Source organism: Scyliorhinus torazame, chromosome 2 (genome assembly GCF_047496885.1).
Source record: "Scyliorhinus torazame isolate Kashiwa2021f chromosome 2, sScyTor2.1, whole genome shotgun sequence".
Lineage (NCBI taxonomy): Eukaryota > Metazoa > Chordata > Chondrichthyes > Carcharhiniformes > Scyliorhinidae > Scyliorhinus > Scyliorhinus torazame.
In genome coordinates, this window is record NC_092708.1 from 151865660 (window position 1) to 151887939 (window position 22280).

Here is a 22280-nt window from a genome sequence, read left to right on the forward strand (position 1 = left end):
ATAAAGTTACATTTACACTTAATGACAATCACTTTATTTCTACTGCGGCTTGTTCTGCTTCAGTGTATTCCATTTAGACATACTCTGCCTCGTTTAAATGTTCAATTGGAGAGCACAAAGTCGCGACTATTTAACAACCATCACTCTAAGCAGTCGCTTCCCCCTCGCTGTTTGTGCTCGAGATTTGGGTCCAGACTTTCATCTCTAGGTTGGGTTTGCCAAGTTGGGAGGTTTCCTTGACCAGCAGACCTGACCTTTTAAAAATTACCGCCTGAGGTAGGATTCGGTTGGTGGAAATGCAGGCTGAAGTCCGGTCAGGTGACCCAAAACAAATCTGCTGGGCCTGGAATGGGCTGGGAGCAAGGCCCACCTCTGTGTTTAAATAAATAAAAAATAATAAAACAAATAACGCCCCTCCAGCCACATAGTCCCCATGCCCCTACCCACCCTGTAACCATCAAGCCCTAATACCCCTTCCTGTGTAACTTTATAGGCTTGGCACTTCCTAGATAGTTTTGACATGTTTGACACTTCCTACATAGCTTTGACAGCTGGATAACATTTTCTTGATAGCTGGACAGTTCCTGGACAGATGGGTGCCTCTTTTACAGCTTGACTGTTTCAATAAGTTTGTGTAAAACGTGCATAATCATGTTCACTTTTAACAATCCCAGAGGGTGCTTTATCGCTTCCAAAGGTGTCCCAGAATTCTATTCAAAGGGGTACCGACACTGGCTATCAGACTTCCTCTTAAACTGTTCTAATCAACACACTTTGGATTCAACACTCCTGTTCTTCCAAAATCCTACATCATTGGAAGCAGCCGGTTATTTGAATGGCCAGTGGCCTCAGGGAATCATGCCTGTGTGAGCCCTGGGACTTAGGATTTTTGGTCATTTACAGAGATTTTCACCACCATTGAGGGCTTTCTGTTGTGAAAATCCGGTCCTTGGAGATTTGGGAAGTTTCCACGCAGCCAGGTGTTAAATGTAAATTATTCTGCTCTGCTTCAATATTGTGCTCAACTCCCAGTGTGAGCACCTTCAACCATCTTGGTCATTTGTAAAAGATTGCCATTTGCTCTCAAATTAGGGTCAGTTTTATGTTTTAGACCCTTCCTTCCCAGGAGATGGATTGGGATTGTCCAAACTCTCTGCACATAGACCCTAACAGACTGAAGAAGAAACTTCTTGAAAAAAGCTTTTCTTTATGTGGTAGGTAAAGTGAAATTATTGATATGTTTATAAGGAATGTATTTGCATCGAACACTTAACCCTCTGGAGAAAATTATTTCAGACTTTCCAACAATTAGTTTAAGCAAGGAAAGATTGGTTTGTAGCCATTACATTTGAAAATTCCTATTCTCACATAGGTTTCTGAATAATGATTTAGTGCTGGGGTTATTCCCCAGCTCCATCCTCTGGACTAATCCATTATCATGCCTTAAATGAGAACGCACAGTCCAAGCTGTTTTAGTCTAAGGGCTTGAGGTTCAATAGCATTTTTATTTTCTTCTCCATTGACCTTTTTACATCTCCACCCTCCTCCCTGAAAATAAAGCTTCTGAAGCTTTTGGTTCATAGACGTGGGTATCGGTCGTCATTGGCAAGCTCAGTATTTATTGCCCATCCTTAATTTCCTTTGAGAAGGCTTTCTTAAACTGCTGCATTCCATATGCATGGGTCCTGAACACTGTTTCATCAAGGTGTAATGTTATTTTCATCTTCTTATTTCTGGTACTTGGGGAATTAAATTGTGACCATTCTTGAGTATTCGGTTTTGTGAACATCTGGAACATGAAATTTTGTTCCTGAGATTTACATTTGGAATTTCGCTGGCTAGTTTGTGCTTGATCTCACAATCATCATAAATCAACTTTCTTGAAACACAGTCCTACTTTTCTTGATCTCTGAAATTGAAATGTGTACCAGGTGATTCACGTTGATGCAATAAACGGGTTGCTCTTTACCCAAATTAGTAATCAAATGTATTTTACCAATCCAAAAAATATCCGTTTTGATGTAGTCAAACAACTATTCCAAGAACCACTTGAAAACGGAGTTATCTGATCCCATTTCCAGAGGGCATTCACTGTTTGTTCCTCCTATCTGGGTCAACTTCAGATTAGATTTGGATTTGATTTATTGGGCGGGATTCTCTGACTCCCCACCGGGTCGGAGAATCGCCAGGGGGCGGCGCGAATCTCGCCCTCGCCGGCTGCCGAATTCTCCGGCGCCGGGGTCTTGGTTGGGGCGGGAATCGCGGCGCGCCGGTAGGTGGCTGCTGGCAGCGGCCCCCCCCCCCCCCCCCCAGCGTTTCTCCGACCTGTGAGTGGCCGCCCATTTTCGGCGGATCCCGCCTGCGTAAATCACAACATGTCCTTACCGGGGGGAGGCATGGGGGGATCTGGCCCCTGTGGGTGCCCCCACGCTTGCCTGGCCCGCGATCGGGGCCCACAGATCCATGGGGGCACTCTGGACACGCTGGCGCTCCCGCGCATGCGCCAACTCGTGCTGGCCGGCGGAGGCCATTCCGCGCCGGTTGACGCAGCGTCAAGTCCTTCCGTGCCGGCTGGCGCGGCGCCAAACACTCCGGCACCGGCCTAGCTCCTGAAGGCGCGGAGGGTTCCACACCTTCAGGGGTGGACCGACGCCGGAGTGGTTCGCGCCACTCCTCTCCGCCGGAGTGGCCCGCCCATTGCCACGTGTACAGATCGTTCCGTACATGAAAAAAAACATAGGACATAAATACACAATGTATGTTCATAGGCACAGGCGTCAGGGGAGCATACGGAGTGTAGTAGTACTTAGTAGAGAAGATGTGTGAAGAGATCAGTTCAGTCCATAAAAGGGCCGTTCAAGAGTCTGGTGACTGCGGGGAAGAAGATGTTTTTGAACCTGTTAGTGCGTGTTCTCAGACTTTCGTATCTCCTGCTCAATGGAAGAAGTTGGAAGAGAGAATAACGTGGGTGGGAGGTGTGTTTGATTATGCTGCCTGCATTCCCAAGACAGCGGGAGGTGTAGACCGAGTCAATGAATACGAGGCGGGTTGGCGAGATGGACTGGGCTGTGTTCACAACTATGTAGTTTCTTACAGTCTTGGGCTGAGCAGTTGTCATACCAGACTGATGCAGCCAGATAGGTTGCTCTCTATGGTGCCTCTGTACAAACTGGTAAGAGTCACTGTTGGATTGCCGAATCTCCTTAAGTTTCCTGAGGAAGTATAGGTGCTCTTGTGCTTTCTTGGTTGTAGCGTTGACTTGGGTGTACCAGGATAGATGCCGATGATGTGCACACCTAGGAATTTGAAGCTGTCAACCATCTCCACCTCGGCACCATTGATGGACACGGGTGTGTACGATACTTTGCTTCCTGAAGGCAATGACTAGCTCCTTAGTTTTGATTACATTGAGGGAGAGATTGTTGTCGTTAGACCACGCCACTAGGTTCTCTATCTTCCTCCTGTATTCTGACTCATCATTGTTTGAGATCCGACCCACTACGGTCATGTCATCAGCAAACTTGTCGATGGAGTTGGAGCCAAATTTTGCCATACTGTTGCGTGTGTGTGTATAGGGAGTACAGTAGGGGACTAAGTATGCAACCTTGCTGGGCCCTGATGTTGAGGACTATCGTGGAGGAGATGTTGTTGTTTATTCTTACTGATTGTGGTCGAGGGCCAGAAAGTCAAGGATCCTATCTGGCTGCATCACAGCCTGGTATGGCAACTGCTTGGCCCAAGACCGCAAGAAACTTCAGAGAGTCGTGAACACAGCCCAGTCCATCACACGAACCTGCCTCCCATCCATTGACTCCATCTACACCTCCCGCTGCCTGGGGAAAGTGAGCAGCATAATTAGAGATCCCGCCCACCTGGCTTACTCACTCTTCCAACTTCTTCCATCGGGCAGGAGATACAAAAGTCTGAGAACATGCACAAACAGACTCAAAAACAGCTTATTCCCCGCTGTTACCAGACTCCTAAATGACCCTCTTATGGACTGAACTCATTAATACTACACCCCTGTATGCTTCACCCGATGACGGTGCTTATGTAGTTACATTGTGTACCTTGTGTTGCCCTATTATGTATTTTCTTTCATTTCCTTTTCTTTTCATGTACTTAATGATCTGTTGAGCTGCTCTCAGAAAAATACTTTTCACTGTACCTTGGTACACGTGACAATAAACAAATCCAATCCAATCCAATCTTGAGTGTTGCAGAGTGAGGAGCCAAGTCCTGGATTTTGGAGTTTTGATATGAGCTTGGTTGGGAGTATGGTGTTGAAGGTGGAGCTGTAGTCAATGAATAGGAGTCTGATGTAGGAGTCCTTGTTGTCGAGATGTTCCAGGGATGAGTGCAGGGCCAGGGAGTTGCTGTCTGCTGTGGACCGGTTGTGGTGGTATGCGAATTGCAATGGATCAAGGCAATCTTGGAGCATAGATTTGAGGTGTCTCATGATCAACCTCTCGATGCACTTCATAATGATAGATGTCAAGGCCACCGGACGATAGTGATTGAGGCAAGTTGCGTGGTTCTTCTTTGGCACCGGTATGATGGTGGTCTTCTTGACGCAGCTGGGAAGCTCTGAACGGAGTAGGATAAAGTCGAAGATGTCCGCGAACACACCCGCCAGTTGGTCCATGCAGGATCTGAGTGCATGACCAGGGACTCGGTCAGGACCTGATGGTTCACTTTCAAGAAGGCTGATCTGACTTCAGAAGCTGTGATGATAGGTATGGGTGTTCCAAGGCTGATGGGGCAGTTGACAACGATTTGATGGTTTCCTGCTCGAACTGAGCATAGAATGCATCAGCTGCCCTGGTATATACAATCACCAATGCCCCAGGAGCCTCGGGCTATCATGGCGAGGGATAGCTGACATCATCTTGGTGCTTGATCACCTTCCCAATGGGACATGGGGGCATTCTTTTCCAGTGACCAACAAGGTTCCTATCCACTGGAGGCATTAAGCCTTTTTTGCCATCCTTTTCTACAGTGGGGATTGATCCTGGAACCGTCATGCCTCACTACTGCACCAGATGTTGCATTACCTATTAGTCTATGGGATTTCAATTTTAAACATCTTGATGGAAATATGCTTTGGATTTGGTTGGGTAAGTAGGTAATTCGTGTTCTTTGAGATTAAGTTGTAATTGTTCCTACTAATAGTTCATGTTCATTTCTTTTAAAAACAAATGGAAAGATTATTGAATTCAAAAATGTGACCTCCGTAATGGATATATTAGTTGAGAAGGCTAAAAGAACCCCATTTTTAAGAGGCTGCAGTTATTTGTTGTACTTGCTGAACATCTGAGTGTCAGATACATGTTTTACCAAAATAAGAATCCATTCTGAACAATATCTCAATAAGCCTCGTAATGCACTTGTCTGGAAGCTGCAGTATGCTTGTGGATCCTGTCACAATCCCAAAATGTAAACAGTAGTCAGATTGTGCTTAGCAGCCTTCTCCATGTCTATTTTTCTATTTGCCTTCATGCATGCATGAATAACAAAGTAGAACCAAAGGTTATCCTAAAATGAAAGTCACTTTAAAACCTGAGAGCAATGCAATGCTGATCATCCCTTCATCCATTTCTGACGTTAGGTGCCTTTACTGAAGCATTTACTGGTTAATTTTCATTTTGATTGTGTTGTCTTATGCATTATGACTTCATTTATAGAAACTTTTAATCTCATTGCTGTGAACATTTCTACAGAGTCTCCATATTGGCTAGAGTGACGACTGCTGCAAACTTCTTGATTGGTGTGTCATTGGACCAATTCCAATTTAAAATAGCAATATATTGCTGAGGACCCTATTATTTGTGAATTGTAGAAATTTAGCCAGTCCCAGCAAATAAGCATGGATTCAAATTCATTTTGGATGATTGTGCTGAAGTGGAAATAAGATATCAGCTAAAAGAAAAATATAAATTATTGTGATCTAGCAGCACAGATCTAGCAGCACTATGTGGAAGGATTCCACCCTAAGTCTCTGATTCAGGAAAGACCCATTTTGTGAGCTATTTGGATCTATTGCCCGTCTCTGGGATTAATTGGGAGTCAGACACACCCTTGCTTGCTCTTCATGATTGACTAAAGATATGAAAACAGCTTGAATTTGAACCTGGTTGATTCTCAATTTGGGAAAGTTGATTGCAGTATGGATGGAAGTCCTTGCTTCTAACGTTAGATAAATCTTTCTATATAACTTGAGCGTATCCTTCTTGCTCAGGTGACTGAAATGGTAAGCCTTCACTCTGCTGCTATTTGATGTTATGTGGGAATGTTAGTTTGAAAGTATCTTCTCCTCTTCTGACCACTCCTGGGCCTAAAGTGATGCTATTCTTTGTAATGTAAGAATTTGGGATAAAATTACTCTGAATTTTTTTTTTCTTTTATATTAAAAAAAAAAATTGAGTACCCAATTCATCTTTTCCAATTAAGGGGCAATTTAGCATGGTCAATCCACCTAGCTTGCACATTTTTGGGTTGTGGGGGGGAAACCATTGCAAACACAGGGAGAATGTGCAAACTACACACTGACAGTGACCCAGAGCCGGGATCGAACCTGGGACCTCGGCGTCGCGAGGCCGCAGTGCTAACCCACTGCGCCACCGTGCTGCTCTAATACTCTGGAATTTGCACAGTAAGAAGTCTTTCAACACCAGGTTAAAGTCCAACAGGTTTGTTTCAGATCACTAGCTTTCGGAGCTCAGCTCATTCCTCAGGGGAAGGAAGGAGCCTGAGCTCCTGAGGAAGGAGCTGAGCTCCGAAAGCTAGTGATTTGAAACAGACCTGTTGGACTTTAACCTTGTGTTGTAAGATTTCTTACTGTGCTCACCCCAGTCCAACGCCGGCATCTCCACATCACTCTGGATTTTGCCTTTGAATAACCATTATTTGGCTTCAGATTAGTATAATTTCTTTAAAATCTATATAACCTAAATTTGATTTGGAATTCTGTTGATCTTGGACCTCAGCTAAATGTTTTAAATACAAATTTTTCAAATATTAGTTAATTACTTCAATAATGAAAGTGCTTAATGAGTGAGGCAAATTAACTTGTAATTGAATAGAATTGTCTCCAGTTAAAGTACAAAGAAAGGCTTCTTGCTTCTTTTTAAAGAGGCAATTTAGCGTGACCAATCCACCTAACCTGCACATCTTTGTGGGGGTGAGACCCAAGCAAAAATGGGGAGAATGTGTAAACTCCACACGCACTGACCCAGAGCCGGGATCGAACCTGGGACCTCAGTCCGTGAGGCTGCAGTCATATCCACTCACCATCGTGCTTCCAGTGTCTGAATCATAGAATTCACAGTGCAGAAGGAGGCCATTCGGCCCATCGAGTCTGCACCTGGCCCCGGAAAGAGCACCCCACCCAAGCCCTCTTGCCCATCCCCATAACCCCAACTAACCTTTTTGGACTCTTAAGGTCAATTTATCATGGCCAATCCACCTAATCTGCACATCTTTGGACTGTGTGAGAAAACGAGCACCCAGAGGAAACCAACGCAAACACGGGGAGATTGTGCAGACTCCGCACAGACACTGACCCAAGCTGGGAATTGAACCTGGGACCCTGGAGCTGTGAAGCAACAGTGCTACCCACTGTGCTACCATGTCACCCTTTCTATTGGAAGATTGAGCAATGGATTTCCTCCGGGTGCTCCGGTTTCCTCCCACAAGTCCCAAAAGATGTGCTTGTTAGGTGAATTGGACATTCTGAATTCTCCCTCGGTGTACCCGAACAGGCGCTGTTGTGTGGCGACTAGGGAATTTTCACAGTAACTTCATTGCAGTGTTAATGTAAGCCTACTTGTGACACTAATAAGAATTATTATTATTAGAAGTACTTAATAATTGGCTTCAGTATTCCAAAGCTGTGTTGGTCATGAGTTAGGAATTTGAAGGATATGTGAATGTTTGAGACGGGATGTCATTCCATTAGGTTTGAAAATCAAATTCCTGCACAAATCCTGTAATGCAATGGAAATATTTTTCTGATGAAGTAAACCTTAATGAGAATTCGAAATGCATAATAAAAACTAAACAAGTGTTGCTTATTAATCTATGGTGCTTCCTAAAATTGATTTTGTTTTAGCAAGCTATTTCCTTTTTGGAATGAATTTTAGAACAAATTCTCTATTTGGGAACAAACAACAAGTTGGAAAATGTGATCTTTTTGCCATTACCCATGCTTTCTTCACCGAGTTTCAGAATAGAATTGATAATTTAAGTGCCATTTTTATTGAATGGTTTATCATGTCCTAAATACACATAGGTAGTAAAGTGTGCAAATTAATAGTGATTCTGCTCACATTTTCATAGCAACATTTTTTTGTTAAGGTTCAAGACATTTAAAGTCTGACCACAAAGTTTGGAGGGGTGGTTGGGTTAGTGAAGTTAAAGTATCACAGATATTAACCCTTTCATTCTGCACCTTGCCCGCATAAATTATTTTATTTTAAACGTGGTTCATTTGAAATGTGGCTTCCTGAAGGAGAGTTGTATAACATTTATTTTGCATTTTGATACATAACTGATCTCTTGATTACCTTACATAATAACTTAAGATTAAAAAAATTAGAGATGCCAGTTACAAGTTTTGCATTTTTGCCACGGTGTGGCTAAAACAGAAAAAAGTACAAGGAACAAAGAAAATTACAGCGCAGGAACAGGCCCTTCGGCCCTCTCGGGTCTGCACCGACCATGGTGCCCATCTGAACTAAAAACCCCAACCCTTCCAGGGACCATATCCCTCTATTCCCATCCGATTCATGTATTGTCAAGACTCCCCTTAAAAGTCACTATTGTATCTGCTTCCACTACCTACCCTGACAGTGAGTTCCAGGCTCTCTCACCCTCTGTGTTTATTAAAAAAAAAAAAACCTGCCTCGTACATCTTTTAAACCTTGCCCCTCGTACCTTAAACCTATGCCCCCTAGACTCTTCCACCCTGGGAAAACTTCTGACTATCCACTCTGCCCATGCCCCTCAATCTTGTAGACTTGTATTAGGTCGTCCCTCAACCTCTGTCGTTCCAGTGAGAACAAAGAGTAATTGTACTAATGTTCCAGTGACCAAGTTAAAATTGTTAACTTAATTCTAAATAAACGATCTCTGTTAATAAGGTTCCACTTTTCATTAGCTGTACATTAATGTCACCAATTTTAGTTGAAGAAATCTGTGCTACTGTTAACACCTATTGTGTTATTGATATGTGCCCTTTAAAAAATTTTTTTAAAAATTGGATTTAAAAAATATATAAATTTAGAGTACCCAATTTATTTTTTCCAATTAAGGGGCAATTTGGCGTGGCCAATCCACCTATCCTGCACATTCACTGGGAGAATGTGCAAACTCCACATGGACAGTGACCCAGAGCTGGGATCGAACCTGGGAGTTCGGCGCCGTGAGGCAGCAATGCTAACCATTACGCCATCGTGCTGCCCTTGGATTTTATTTTTTAATTGACCAGTTGTGAACTGTTGCGGTGGAAAACATTTCGCTGTGTATATATTTTAAAAATCTTTTGATTAGATTTTTTTTATTTTGGCATTGTTTTGACTTATATGTTGACCTGATTTTCCCCTCATGTTGGTGACCAATGAACAAGTACTTTCATACCCAAGCCTACAATAGACGCATTGCTTTACCTGATGACTGAGAGTTTATCTATCGAGTGGCTGAACTATATATACTGGCAGAGCCTTGGTTCAGCTGATTTATTGAATGTGGCCAGAAGACCATAGGAACACCACAGTTGACTTCAGTATAGCAGGGTAAGGGAGGGGAAAATTCAGCCAGTGTTCATACTCATTTTTTTATTACAATCCAGGGGTCTGTGTTGAAAGTATGTGTATGGGGACCTCAAGTGAAGGCAGAATCTCTTCTTTTTTGACTCCTTGCGATTGAACAGCTTGCCTGCCTTACTGTCAAGTCTTGCATATACTAATGACCACTTGGTGAAGTACCGGAGGGTGACATTTGCCTGTGGAACTGTACTCCAAAAACCTTTTGGCGAGAACGACGGAAAATTGACGAGGAAAAAGGTTGTTCTTACACTTTTCTGATATTTCTATTCTTTTACCTGTTTTTAAGTCGTCTTTATTTTTTATAGTCTTTCACCTCGGTGGAAATGAACTTCAGCCAGGAGAGCAAGTGGGTGGAACTGCATACTCCTTCACAACTTCAGTATGCCAGTCTTCTGTAAATGGCCGTAAAGGAAGTGTGTGTATACACCGACCAATTCCCAATGTTTGTTTTTGCTTTCATGGGATATCTTGGCAGAGACCACCTGAGAACTGACGCAGCTCATTTATGACTTAAAATTAAGGGCCCAGGATCAGTTGCTGGAAAGTTGCTGGTCTGCAGCAAAAACATTGGTCTATTAATAGGAATTTGAAACTTGCTTCCATTTACGCACCAGTATCAGAAGGAATTTTTGAAAACCTTGCAAAAACTGGTTACTGCATGTGTGCAGTGAGCATGAGCTGTTTAAACTTAAGATACCCCCTGTGCTTTTCAGCAACTGGAGTCATCTGGAATTTCTACTTATGAGACTGCTCCGGTATATGGCTGAATTCCAATCATTGTTCATCTCCACTTTCATTGTTGATTGCCCCTGCCGTACTGTAAACCATGAGTCAGTGTGAAGCCATCTTTTGCACCATGTTGCAAGGTGCATAACTTGGGCAGTTATTCTTTATTGTATAGTAAGAAGTCTTACAACACCAGATTAAAGTCCAACAGGTTTGTTTCGAATCACTAGCTTTCGTAGCACTGCTCCTTCCTCAGGTGAATGAAGAGGTAGGTTCCAGAAACATATATGTAGACAAAGTCAAAGATGCAAGATGATACTTTGAATGCGAGCTTTTGCAGATAATTAAGTCTTTACATATCCAGAGAGAGGGATAATCACGGTGTGAATTGTCTCAAGCCTGGACAGTTGGTAGGATTTCGCAAGCCCAGGCCAGATGGTGGGGGTTGAATGTAATGCATCAAGAATCCAAGGTCCCGGTTGAGGCCGTATTCATGTGTGCGGAACTTGGCTATAAGTTTCTGCTCGGCGATTCTGCGTTTGTGCGTCCTGAAGGCTGCCTTGGAGAATGCTTTCCCGAAGATTAAATGCTGAATGCCCTTGACTGCTGAAATGTTCCCCGACTGGAAGGGAATATTCCTGCCTGTAGCAAATCCGGTGTGTGACCTAGCTCTCTGGCTAGCACTCTTGCGCTATTCTTCCCCCAGGCCTATCTGAAGATCACTTGTGTTTGATGTCTCTCCACATGCTGATCTGTTTTATGCTGTCATCTAAATTACATACAATATCTGAGTTCATGGCAGTGTGTGTGATTCGAGTGACAAGTACTTTCATCCTCACTATCATCTTGAAGCACTACTTGACCAGATTGCACTTTTTGCCTATATGAAAGGCTTAAGGGTGTGGTTGTGATCAAGGATGGGGGAGTCTGCAGCTTGTAAATCAGAAATGATTGTGGGATGTGAGGAGGATTTGGGGTGAGGGTACTGTCGTCTTCAGTTAACTTGGCCCTTTGCTAACCATGGGGCTCGATTTCTATTCCAATAATGGCTTGCACTGTCCTTTCCATGGGCATTAGGATATGCAGGGGTTCTTGTTCTCTCTCCAGTTACCTTCTGCTGTCTTTGGTTATGCAACACTTTGTCCTATAAGAGAGAGAAAAAAGTGTCTCAGTGCCTTGCAATCTGTTTGGGTGATGTGGTTTGCAGTGTGGAAGGTGAGGCTTCAAGTAGTACTAAGTATGGAAAGGTGAGACTTCAAGTAGTATTAAGTATGGAAAGGTGAGGTGGAGCATATAAATGTTAGGCATGAATCTCTGATAAGTGATTGCTGCTGGGTCAGTGGGTATGTGGTGAATTGAACAGTCGCTGAAGCTAGTGACTAGTAGGGTATGACTTAGAAGGTACATTCACTGGTTTAGCACACTGGGCTAAATCGCTGGCTTTTAAAGTAGACCAAGGCAGGCCAGCAGCACTGTTCAATTCCCGTACCAGCCTCCCCAAACAGGCGCCGGAATGTGGCGACTAGGGGCTTTTCACAGTAACTTCATTGAAGCCTACTTGTGACAATAAGCGATTTTCACTGGCCACCTTCACACATGTGAAGTCATTAAACTTGTGGCACCACATCCATGCTGCCGGGGTTAGACTCTTGGCAATGATCTCCAGGGCTTTCTGTTCTCAAGGAAACTAATGGGGTCAAAGGCTATTAAATCTGGACATGATTGGTTACATAGGGTATCAAAGAAGTAGCTACAGAGATAGTGGATGGACTGGTAGTAATCTTCTAAGAATCCGTAAATTTTGGAAAATATCCGACAGGATTGGAAAACTGCTCATGATACACTCTTATTCAAAAAGGTAGGAAGACAAATAAACGGGTAACTGTAGGCCAGTTAGTTTAACATCGGGGCTTGGGAAAATGTTCCATTATAAAGGATATAATAGCAGAGCATTTAGAAATGCATAATATAATCGAACAGATTGTCTTCACGAAGAAGAAATCATTATGACCAAATTTATTTGAATTCTTTGAGGTGGATGAGCAGGATAGATAATGGGGAACCAGTAGATGTAATATACGCGAGTTTCCAAAAATGTATGATAAGGGGCGGGATTCTCCGCAATCGGCGCGATGTCCGCCGACTGGCGCCAAAAACGGCGCGAATCGGTCCGGCATCGCGCCGCCCCAAAGGTGCGGAATCCTCCGCATCTTGGGGGGGGGGGGGGGGAGGGGGGCCGAGCCCTCACCTTGAGGGGCTAGGCCCGCGCCGGACTGATTTCCGCCCCGCCAGCTGGCGGCAAAGGCCTTTGGTGCCCTGCCAGCTGGCGCGGAAATGACTTTGCCGTGTGGCGCATGCGCGGGAGCGTCAGCGGCCGCTCACTGCATCCCCGCACATGCGCAGTGGAGGGGTCTCATCCGCCTCCGCCATAGTGGAGACCATGGCGAAGGCGGAAGGAAAAGAGTGCCCCCATGGCACAGGCCTGCCCGCGGATCGGTGGGCCCCGATCGCGGGCCAGGCCACCGTGGGGGCACCCCCCCCCCCCCCCCCCCCCCCCCGGGGCCAGATCGGCCCGCGCCCTCCCCCGAGGACCCGGGAGCCCGCCCGCGCTGCCTTGTCCCGCCGTTCGAAAGGTGGTTCAATCCATGCCGGCTGGCGTGGGTTTACAGCGGCGGGACTTCGGCTCATCGCGGACCGGAGAATCGCCGGGGGATTTCCCGCGCGGCGCGATTCCTGCCCCCGCCGAACCTCCGGTGGCGGAGAATTCGGGACACGGCAGGGCGGGATTCATGCTGACCCCCGGCGATTCTCCGACACGGTGGGTCCCAAGGTATTGCATAAAAGACTGCATAATCAGATGAGAGCCCTGATGTTGGGGGTAGTATATTAACATGGATGGAGGATTAGCTAACTTATGGAAGAGAGAGTTGGGATAAGGATGGCATTTCAGGATGGCAACCTGTAACTAGCCGAGTGCCACAGGGATCAGTGCTGGGGCAACCATTATTTACAATATATATTAACGACTTTGGTGAGGGAAGTGAATATACTATTGCCAAAATTGCAGATGACACAAAATTGGGAGGGGGAAGGCAAGTGGTGAGGATGACAGTCTACAGAGGGATATAGACAGGTTAAGTGAGTGGGCAAAAGCTTGGCAGATGGGATATAATGTAGGAAAATGTGAAGTCATGCAGTTTGGTAGGAAGAATAAAGGAACCGAATATTATTTAAATGGAGAGAGTTTGCAGAAAGCTACAGCAGAGGGATTTGGGGCTCTTCCTGCATAAATCGCAAAAAGCTACCATGCAAGTTCAGGTAATTAGGAAGACAAATAGAATTTTGGCCTTTATGTCAAAGAGAATGGTGTATAAAAATAGAGCAGTCCTGCTAAAACTATACAAAACACTAGCTAGACCGTACCTGGAATACTGTGAACAGTTTTTGTCTCTAAGTAAGGAAAGATATCCTGACATTGTAGGCAGTTGAAAGCTTCACTCGGTTGATCCTAGGTAGGAAGTCTCATGAAGAGGGGTTGAGTAGGTTGGGCCTTAACTCACTGGAGTTTAGAAGAATGACATTTTTGGGAAATATATAATTCTTGCGGGGCTTGGCAGGGTAAAGGCTGAGAGATTGTTCCCATTGTGGGAGTGTCTACGACCAGAGGGCATGATCTCGGAGTACTGGATCACTCATTTAAGACAAAAAATTAGGAGGAATTTCTTCTCAGGTTAGTGAATCTGTGGAATTTGGTACTGGGTAATGAACCAGGACAGGTGTTAGATTTGGAGGTAGGTGAGCACTTTGGTGATAGTGACCACAATTCGATTACGTTTACTTTAGTGATGGACAGGGATAGGTATATACCGCAGGGCAAGAGTTATATCTGGGGGAAAGGCAATTATGATGCGATGAGGCATGACTTAGGATGCATCGGATGGAGAGGAAAACTGCAGGTGATGGGCACAATGGAAATGTGGAGCTTGAACATGGAACAGCTACTGCGTGTCCTTGATAAGTATGTACCTGTCGGGCAGGGAGGAAGTGGTCGAGCAAGGGAACCGTGGTTTACTAAAGCAGTCGAAACACTTGCCAAGCGGAAGGATGTAAAGATGAGACATGAAGGTTCAGTTAGGGCGCTCGAGAGTTACAAGTTAGCTAGGAAGGACCTAAAGAGAGAGCTAAGACGAGCCAGGAGGGGACATGAGAAGTCTTTGGCAGGTAGGATCAAGGATAACCCTAAAGCTTTCTATAGATATGTCAGGAATAAACGAATGACTAGGGTAAAAGTAGGGCCAGTCAAGGACAGTAGTGGGAAGTTGTGCATGGAGTTCGAGGAGATAGGAGAGGTGGTGAATGAATATTTTTCATCAGTATTCACACCGGAAAAAGATAGTGTTGTCGAGGAGAATACTGAGATTCAGGCTACTAGACTAGAAGGGCTTGAGGTTCATAAGGAGGAGGTGTTAGCAATTCTGGAAAGTGTGAAAATAGATAAGTCCCCTGGGCCGGATGGGATTTATCCTAGGATTCTCTGGGAAGCTAAGGAGGACATTGCTGAGCCTTTGGCTTTGATATTTAAGTCGTTTTTGTCTACAGGAATAGTGCCAGAAGACTGGAGGATAGCAAATGTTGTCCCCTTGTTCAAGAAGGGGAGTAGAGACAACCCCGGTAATAGACCAGTGAGCCTTACTTCTGTTGTGGGCAAAATCTTGGAAAGGTTTATAAGAGATGGGATGTATAATCATCTGGAAAGGAATAATTTGATTAGAGATAGTCAACATTGTTTTGTGAAGGGTAGGTCATGCCTCACAAACCTTATTGAGTTCTTTGCGAAGGTGACCAAACATGTGGATGAGGGTAAAGCAGTTGATGTGGTGTATATGGATTTCAGTAAAGCGTTTGATAAGGTTCCCCACGGTAGGCTACTGCAGAAAATACGGAGGCATGGGGTTCAGGCTGATTTAGAAGTTTGGATCATAAATTGGCTAGCTGGAAGAAGACAAAGGGTGGTGGTTGATGGGAAATGTTCAGACTGGAGTCCAGTTACTAGTGGTGTACCACAAGGATCTGTTTTGGGGCCACTGCTGTTTGTCATTTTTATAAATTACCTGCAGGAGGGCGTAGAAGGATGGGTGAGTAAATTTGCAGATGACACTAAAGTCGGTGGAGTTGTGGACAGTGCGGAAGGATGTTACAAGTTACAGAGGGACATAGATGAGTTGCAGCGCTGGACTGAGACGTGGCGAATGGAAGTTAATGCAGAAAAGTGTGAGGTGATTCATTTTGGAAGGAATAACAGGAAGACAGAGTACTGGGCTAATGGTAAGATTCTTGGCAGTGTGGATGAGCAGAGAGATCTCGGTGTCCATGTACATAGATCCCTGAAAGTTGCCACCCAGGTTGAGAGGGTTGTTAAAAAGGCATACGGTGTGTTAGCTTTTATTGGTAGAGGGATTGAGTTTCGGAGCCATGAGGTCATGTTGCAGCTGTACAAAACTGGTGCGGCTGCATTTGGAGTATTGCGTGCAATTCTGGTCGCCGCATTATAGGAAGGATGTGGAAACATTGGAAAGGGTGCAGAGGAGATTTACCAGAATGTTGCCTGGTATGGAGGGAAGATCTTGTGAGGAAAGGCTGAGGGACTTGAGGCTGTTTTTGTTAGAGAGAAGAAGGTTAAGAGGTGACTTAATTGAGGCATACAAGATGATCAGAGGATTGGATAGGGTGGACAGTGAGAGCCTTTTTCCTCGGATGGTGATGTCTAGCCTGAGGGGACATAGCTTTAAATTGAGGGGAGATAGATATAGGACAGATGTCAGAGGTAGGTTCTTTACTCAGAGAGTAGTAAGGGCGTGGAATGCCCTGTCTGCAACAATAGTGGACTCGCCAACATTAAGGGCATTCAAATGGTTATTGGATAGACATATGGACAATAAGGGAATAGTGTAGATGGGCTTTAGAGTGGTTTCTCGGGTCGGCGCAACATCGAAGGCCGAAGGGCCTGTACTGCGCTGTTATGTTCTATTAGAGAGCTGTAGGGGCTGGGGTGTTGATTATGTTCCAAGGCTGAGATTGACAAATTTTAAACCAGCATGGGATATAGGGATAAAGTGGGAAAGTGGAGTTAAAAATTATCATATCTGTCCTGATCTAACTGAATGGCGAAGCGGACTTGATCGGACAAAAGGCCTACTTCTCCTCCCATGATTTGTCTTTTGTGCATGTGCTGGGAGTGCCACCTAACCCCCTACAGATACAGGACATCTTTCCTACTTTTCGTATACATCACCATGGTCTCCAGAGTAGCATCAGAAAACCTTAATTTTCTTTCAGTTGTCACTCTTTGCTTCTTCCCAGGTTAGATTCGCAACTACCACAACTGCCAGCACCTGCTATCACAGTGTACTTCCTGTTTAGATCTGTACCCTGGCTTTAAGGAGTGCTATGAAGTTAATAGTTTTGCACCCTTAGCTCATTTGCAGTCAATGAACAGTAAGGTTTAGCAATGGCTGTGTGGACACAGCAATCATTTTAGTGGGCAAGCAACAGGAAGGTGGTGTGTTGCCTGCATTTAAGTAATTGGATCTAGGTTAATCATGCTTTGTTTCGTTGCGCCTGTCTTGGGGGAACTATTCTATTTAGCCTGCTATACCTTAACAAAATAATGTTCAAAGCTATCTTTGCATGAATCCACTTGGTTTTTCAAATCTGCGCATTTACTCAATGCATTTCAAAATAAGTCTGGTGACCAGATTAATTGGACAAGTGTTTCTTACATTGTCATGTAAAATGTCATTTGTTCCCTTTTTTTGATTTGGTGTTTTCAGTACAAAATACAGTATAGCGAGAGCTTTTATAACTGCTTTTGGCATAGTTTTACCTAATGGGTAAAATTTGGGTATTTGATCTAAAAAATGCCAATAAAAGTCTTGATTCAAGAAATAACGGGACAACTTTTTTCAGCAATGACTTGTACTTTTAAAAACATCTTTTTAGGTTGTATAATGTGTTGAGTGGCTCTGAACAGGTAGAGAAGGAAATATGATTGAGTAGAATTTTGAGGCTTTTGCTGGAAAAGAAGAATGATAATGTAGAGTGAATTTAGGAGCAGAATTTAAATGCAGAATCATGATGGCTGAAGCCCCTGCCACTTTGGTAAGAGTGGAGATTCCACAAAGTCCAGATTTCAAGAAGCAGTAGCTGGGATGAAGGGCTGAAGGGGATTGGATAGTGTGTGGTGTGTGTTGGTTAAATCAAGCCTTGGGAGTGACAAAGAATGGATGAAGGTTGGCAACATTAATAAAGGATGTGCTGTCAAGTGGAAAAAATAACTTATGTAGTGTATAATGTAAGGTTTCAAACTGAGTCCACCAGGACTCCAACATTGCACAATGCTGGGCTTGTTTCACGTTAGTGACCAGGAAGGAAGATGAAATGGCTCCAGGCATGATTTTTAGTGGATGCCTTGAGCCTTGCCAATATTGAACTGGAGAAAATATTGGTTTATTCAGGATGGCACAGATATTGATAGACAAGAATGGTTGTTGGGTCCAGGATGATAGTAAAGTAAAATTGGATGTTGTTAGTATATATGGCAGCATACATTAGTGGCCCTAATTAAAAGGAATCCTAGATTGGGACTAACAGTCACCACGATTCCATAGAAGTTGCTTGTAATACAATGTTATCTCCAAAATACTGTACAAATTGTAATGCACGTAAAGATTTGGAGAGCTATTGGATTTGTTTATTGTCACTTGCACCGAGGTATAGTGAAAAGTATTTTTCTGCAAGCAGCTCCAACAGATCATTTAGTACATGAAAATAAAAGAAAAGAAAAAGAAAATACATAATGGGGCGAGACAAGATACGCAATGTAAATACATAGACACCGGCATCGGGTGAAGCATACAGTAGTGCAGTATTAATCAGGTCAGTCCAGAAGAGGGTCGTTTAGGAGTCTGGTAACAGCAGGGAAGAAGCTTTTTTAAAAAAATATTTAAATGTTTTGATGCTGCTGTTTTAATGTGGATTGTCACAATACCTTTTTAGAAGGAAAACTGGTCTACAATAAATGTATCTGACATGTAGCAAACAGTTAAGTATTCAGTATTTTAATAATTCGAAATATATCTTGATAATTCTTGTGTTTCTGCTATTTTGTAGTGTTGAACTGCAATTTAATTATATAAAACTTTCTTATTCTAGGCATTCAGTTGGAGATACCAAAGTTCCCTTTTGTCTTCAGTCCTGTGTGAAACCTTTAAAATATGCAGTTTCTGTTCATAACCTTGGGACAGATTATGTTCACAAATATGTTGGTAAAGAACCCAGTGGATTACGGTTCAACAAACTGTTCCTAAATGAAGAAGGTAGAATTTATGTTTTAAATGCAAAACTGAAATTCCTTGATATAATTTTTTTATTGCTTAATTTGACTCTATCAAGTAGCTCTGGCAGACATTTTAGTGAATTTTATGGGCGGGATTCTCCAGCCATGCCTGCCCAGCGATCAGAAATTCCCGCCCGACGTCAATGGGCCTTTACGTGGTCCGCGTCCCATCCGTAGCAATCTTCTGGCGGATGGGGTGGAAGAATCCAGCCCTAAGTCTGGCCAGTTTCAGAATAAAGTGGGCATATTACTTCTAAGTGTCAGCTGTGTTCAATGAACCTATGCCGTTTGTGATTGAGTTTTCAGAAACGGAAACTTTTTACCCTTTCTAAAATTATAGACCTGAATCATCATAGAAATTATTAAATTCAGTTTGTTAATATTACTAACATTTCTAGTTACTTATAAATATAGTCTGATGCAATGGTATATATTGCATTCCTAATTATCAAGTGGCTAAACTTGAATTATAGCTCTCATTTTGAATCTAAACATTTTGTAAGAAAAACAATTCTATCTTTAGCATTATTTTTGCGTAAACTGCACTGTCTACCTTTAGTGATTAGTATTTCGATCAAAATGTGAAATATACCCAGTGGCAGTTTTGTGCGCAGTGAGGTATGAAAGTTCTGTAGGCTTGCAAAAGGTTGTTAAAGAACAAAGAAAATTACAGCACAGGAACAGGCCCTTCAGCCCTCCCAGCCTGCGTCGATCCAGACCCTTTATCTAAACCTGTCGCCTATTTTCCAAGGATCTACTTCCCTCTGTTCCCCGCCCTTCATATATCTGCCTAGATGCATCTTAAATGATGCTATCGTGCCCGCCTCTTTGTTGCCATGGTGACTCTCATGAAAATTTGATAACCAGTTTTCTTGTGTACACTGCAGTCATAAATAATTCCATATATGTAAAGAAATTATTTTGACCTCTGCTGTTTTTGATTACAGACTTCTAGCTAAACTTGTATTTAAAATCTGGTGTAGCGGTACTAATAGTTTGTATCATTTGCGTCTGCCCTCTCCACTTCCCCCATCCCCTGTACAACAACAGAGTTGCAAATTTAGAATGTCATTAAATTATGATGTTTAAATTTAGTAGTTAAGCCAAACTAATATGCTTTAGAAATTGATTACTTCTGATATGTTGCAACTATTGTAACCAAAATGATTTTACCTGCCTAAGAATAAATTCTGTATTTTCCATGTGATACCCTTTTTTATTTTTCAGATAAACCTCACAATCCTATGGTAAATGCTGGGGCTATTGTGGTAACATCCCTTATCAAGGTGAGGGTTTTTTAAAATCATTCCTTGTGAATGAGTAAGTAGTATTCAAATATGCAAAATATACTTGTGGGTATATTACACCAGCAGCTATAATGGACAGGAAAAGAGAATCTGGAGCACTGGTCTTGCCCCACACAGTTGTTGCCTTGAACATCACTCTTCCCAATATGCCGCTCCTGCCAGCAACCATGTAATCTTCTGGGATAGGACCAGATTTAAAAATGCATGGCTAATTTAGGAGTAGAATTCCTCCATTTCATTCATAGGGCCATTGCTATTTAATAACACTGATCCCTGCTGGGTACCACTTGTCTGCATGCAGATCCACAACAATTAATAACCTTTTTTTGCCTCTAAGTACATTATCTTATTGTAACTTGCCAATTTCATAGATTAATCTATTGTGAGAGATCTTATCAAACGCTTCTGAAAATCTAAGTCGACATTGTCCAGTGGGTTAACTTAACCATCAATCTAGCAAATTCCTCAAAAATTAGTGAGCCACAACCCTTTTCTCCTGCCAAAGCCAGACTTTGTGCCCGATGACTCCCTTCTCGATCCAGGTGATCATAGACAACATTTCTTACGATTCTGTTTAGCATCTTGCCAATGCTTGGAGTCAAACTATTCAGCCAATAATTCCCTGGTTTGGTCTTATCACCTTTTTAAAATGTATTCATTCACAGGATAGGGTTATGGGGATAGGGCGATGGAGGGGGCTTAGGTAGAGTGCTTTTTAAAAGGGTCAGTGCAGACTCGATGGGCTGAATGGCCTCCTTCTGCATTGTAAGGACTCTATGGATTCCAAATGGCATCACTGGCTAGATCATCCCTAATTGCCCTTGCCTTGGGATAGCTGACCACAGCAGTCCATGTGGTGTAGGTACACCACAGTGCAGTTAGGAAGGGATTTTGATCCAGGGAAGGAACGGCGATACAGTTTCAAGTCAGAATGGTGTTTGGCTTGGAGGGCATCTTATTGAAAATCCGAACCACGTGACATCTTTCCAGTCCACTGAAACAATCTGACTCCAGTGAGAAAAGTAAAAGTGGGGCCAAGTGTGAAGCACATGAACCATTCTGTTTGTGCACCTTTGGTCAAACAGCTCCATCTGTTTGAGGCTACCAATTCTATTTAGGATATCCTCAGCTATTCTGACTTCTCCAGTTTGTATCAAATGTCTTTATAAAACAAAATATTAGAACATCTCAAACAACCTGAATTTAAATGGTGCATGTAATGCCAAAGAAAAAGTACTTTGGACAATGTCAATGTATATTCCCTTGAAGAGGAAAGGTATGACAAATATATCCAGAGTACCCTGGGTGACGAGAGGAATAGAGGTGAAGGTGAAAAGCAAAAAATGTGTATACAACAGATGCTTGGCAGAAAATACTATAGAGAATCAGGCTGAATATGGAAGAACCAGAGGGAAGGTGAAATATCTAATGAGAAAAGCAAGAAGAGAGCATGAAAAGAGACTGGCAACTAGTCTCTAGGCATCCCAATGTCATTATCAGCATATAAATAATAAAAAGGTGGTGAAAAAAAGATTGGGATCAATTACGGATGAAAAAGGGGACTTGCACGTAAGGATTTCAAATGAGTACTTTGCATCTGTCTTTACAAAGGAAGAAGATGCTACCCAGACCGGGTTGGTAACTGGTACACTAGTAGAATTTACATTTGAGAAGGAGGAGGTGTTAAATACTATCTTTTTCTTAAAATTGATAAGATACCAGGACTGGATGGAATGAATCCAAGAATACTGAGGGAAGTGAGAGTGTGAATTGCAGAGGCGCTAGTGATAATTTTCTAGTCTTCCTCCGACACCAAGGTGGTGCCAGAGGACTGGAGAATTGTGAATATTCAAAAAGGGGTGCAAAGATAAGGCTGACAACTACAGATCAATCAGTTTGACCTCTCAGTAGTAACATCTGGAGACTTATGATTCAGGACAAAAATCTATCGTCACTCGAAAGGTTCAGGGTAATTAAGGAAAACCGGCATGGATTCATTAAGGGAAAATCATGTTTAACTAACTTGCT

General features: G+C 43.2%; 1 protein-coding gene across 4 annotated transcripts in view; it reads left to right on the forward strand.

The window, feature by feature from the left end:
* The window catches only part of glsa (glutaminase a), a 202922-nt gene that overhangs the window by 81568 nt on the left and 99074 nt on the right, over positions 1–22280 (forward strand). For 3 of the 4 annotated variants that reach the window (XM_072478420.1, XM_072478437.1, XM_072478429.1), the window contains exons 6-7: positions 18762–18925; positions 20173–20231. In XM_072478420.1, the coding sequence (XP_072334521.1) occupies positions 18762–18925; positions 20173–20231 (223 nt within the window). Of the gene's footprint in view, positions 1–1055; positions 1215–18761; positions 18926–20172; positions 20232–22280 lie in introns of those variants that run through there. The other variant, XM_072478446.1, reaches the window with a different exon arrangement.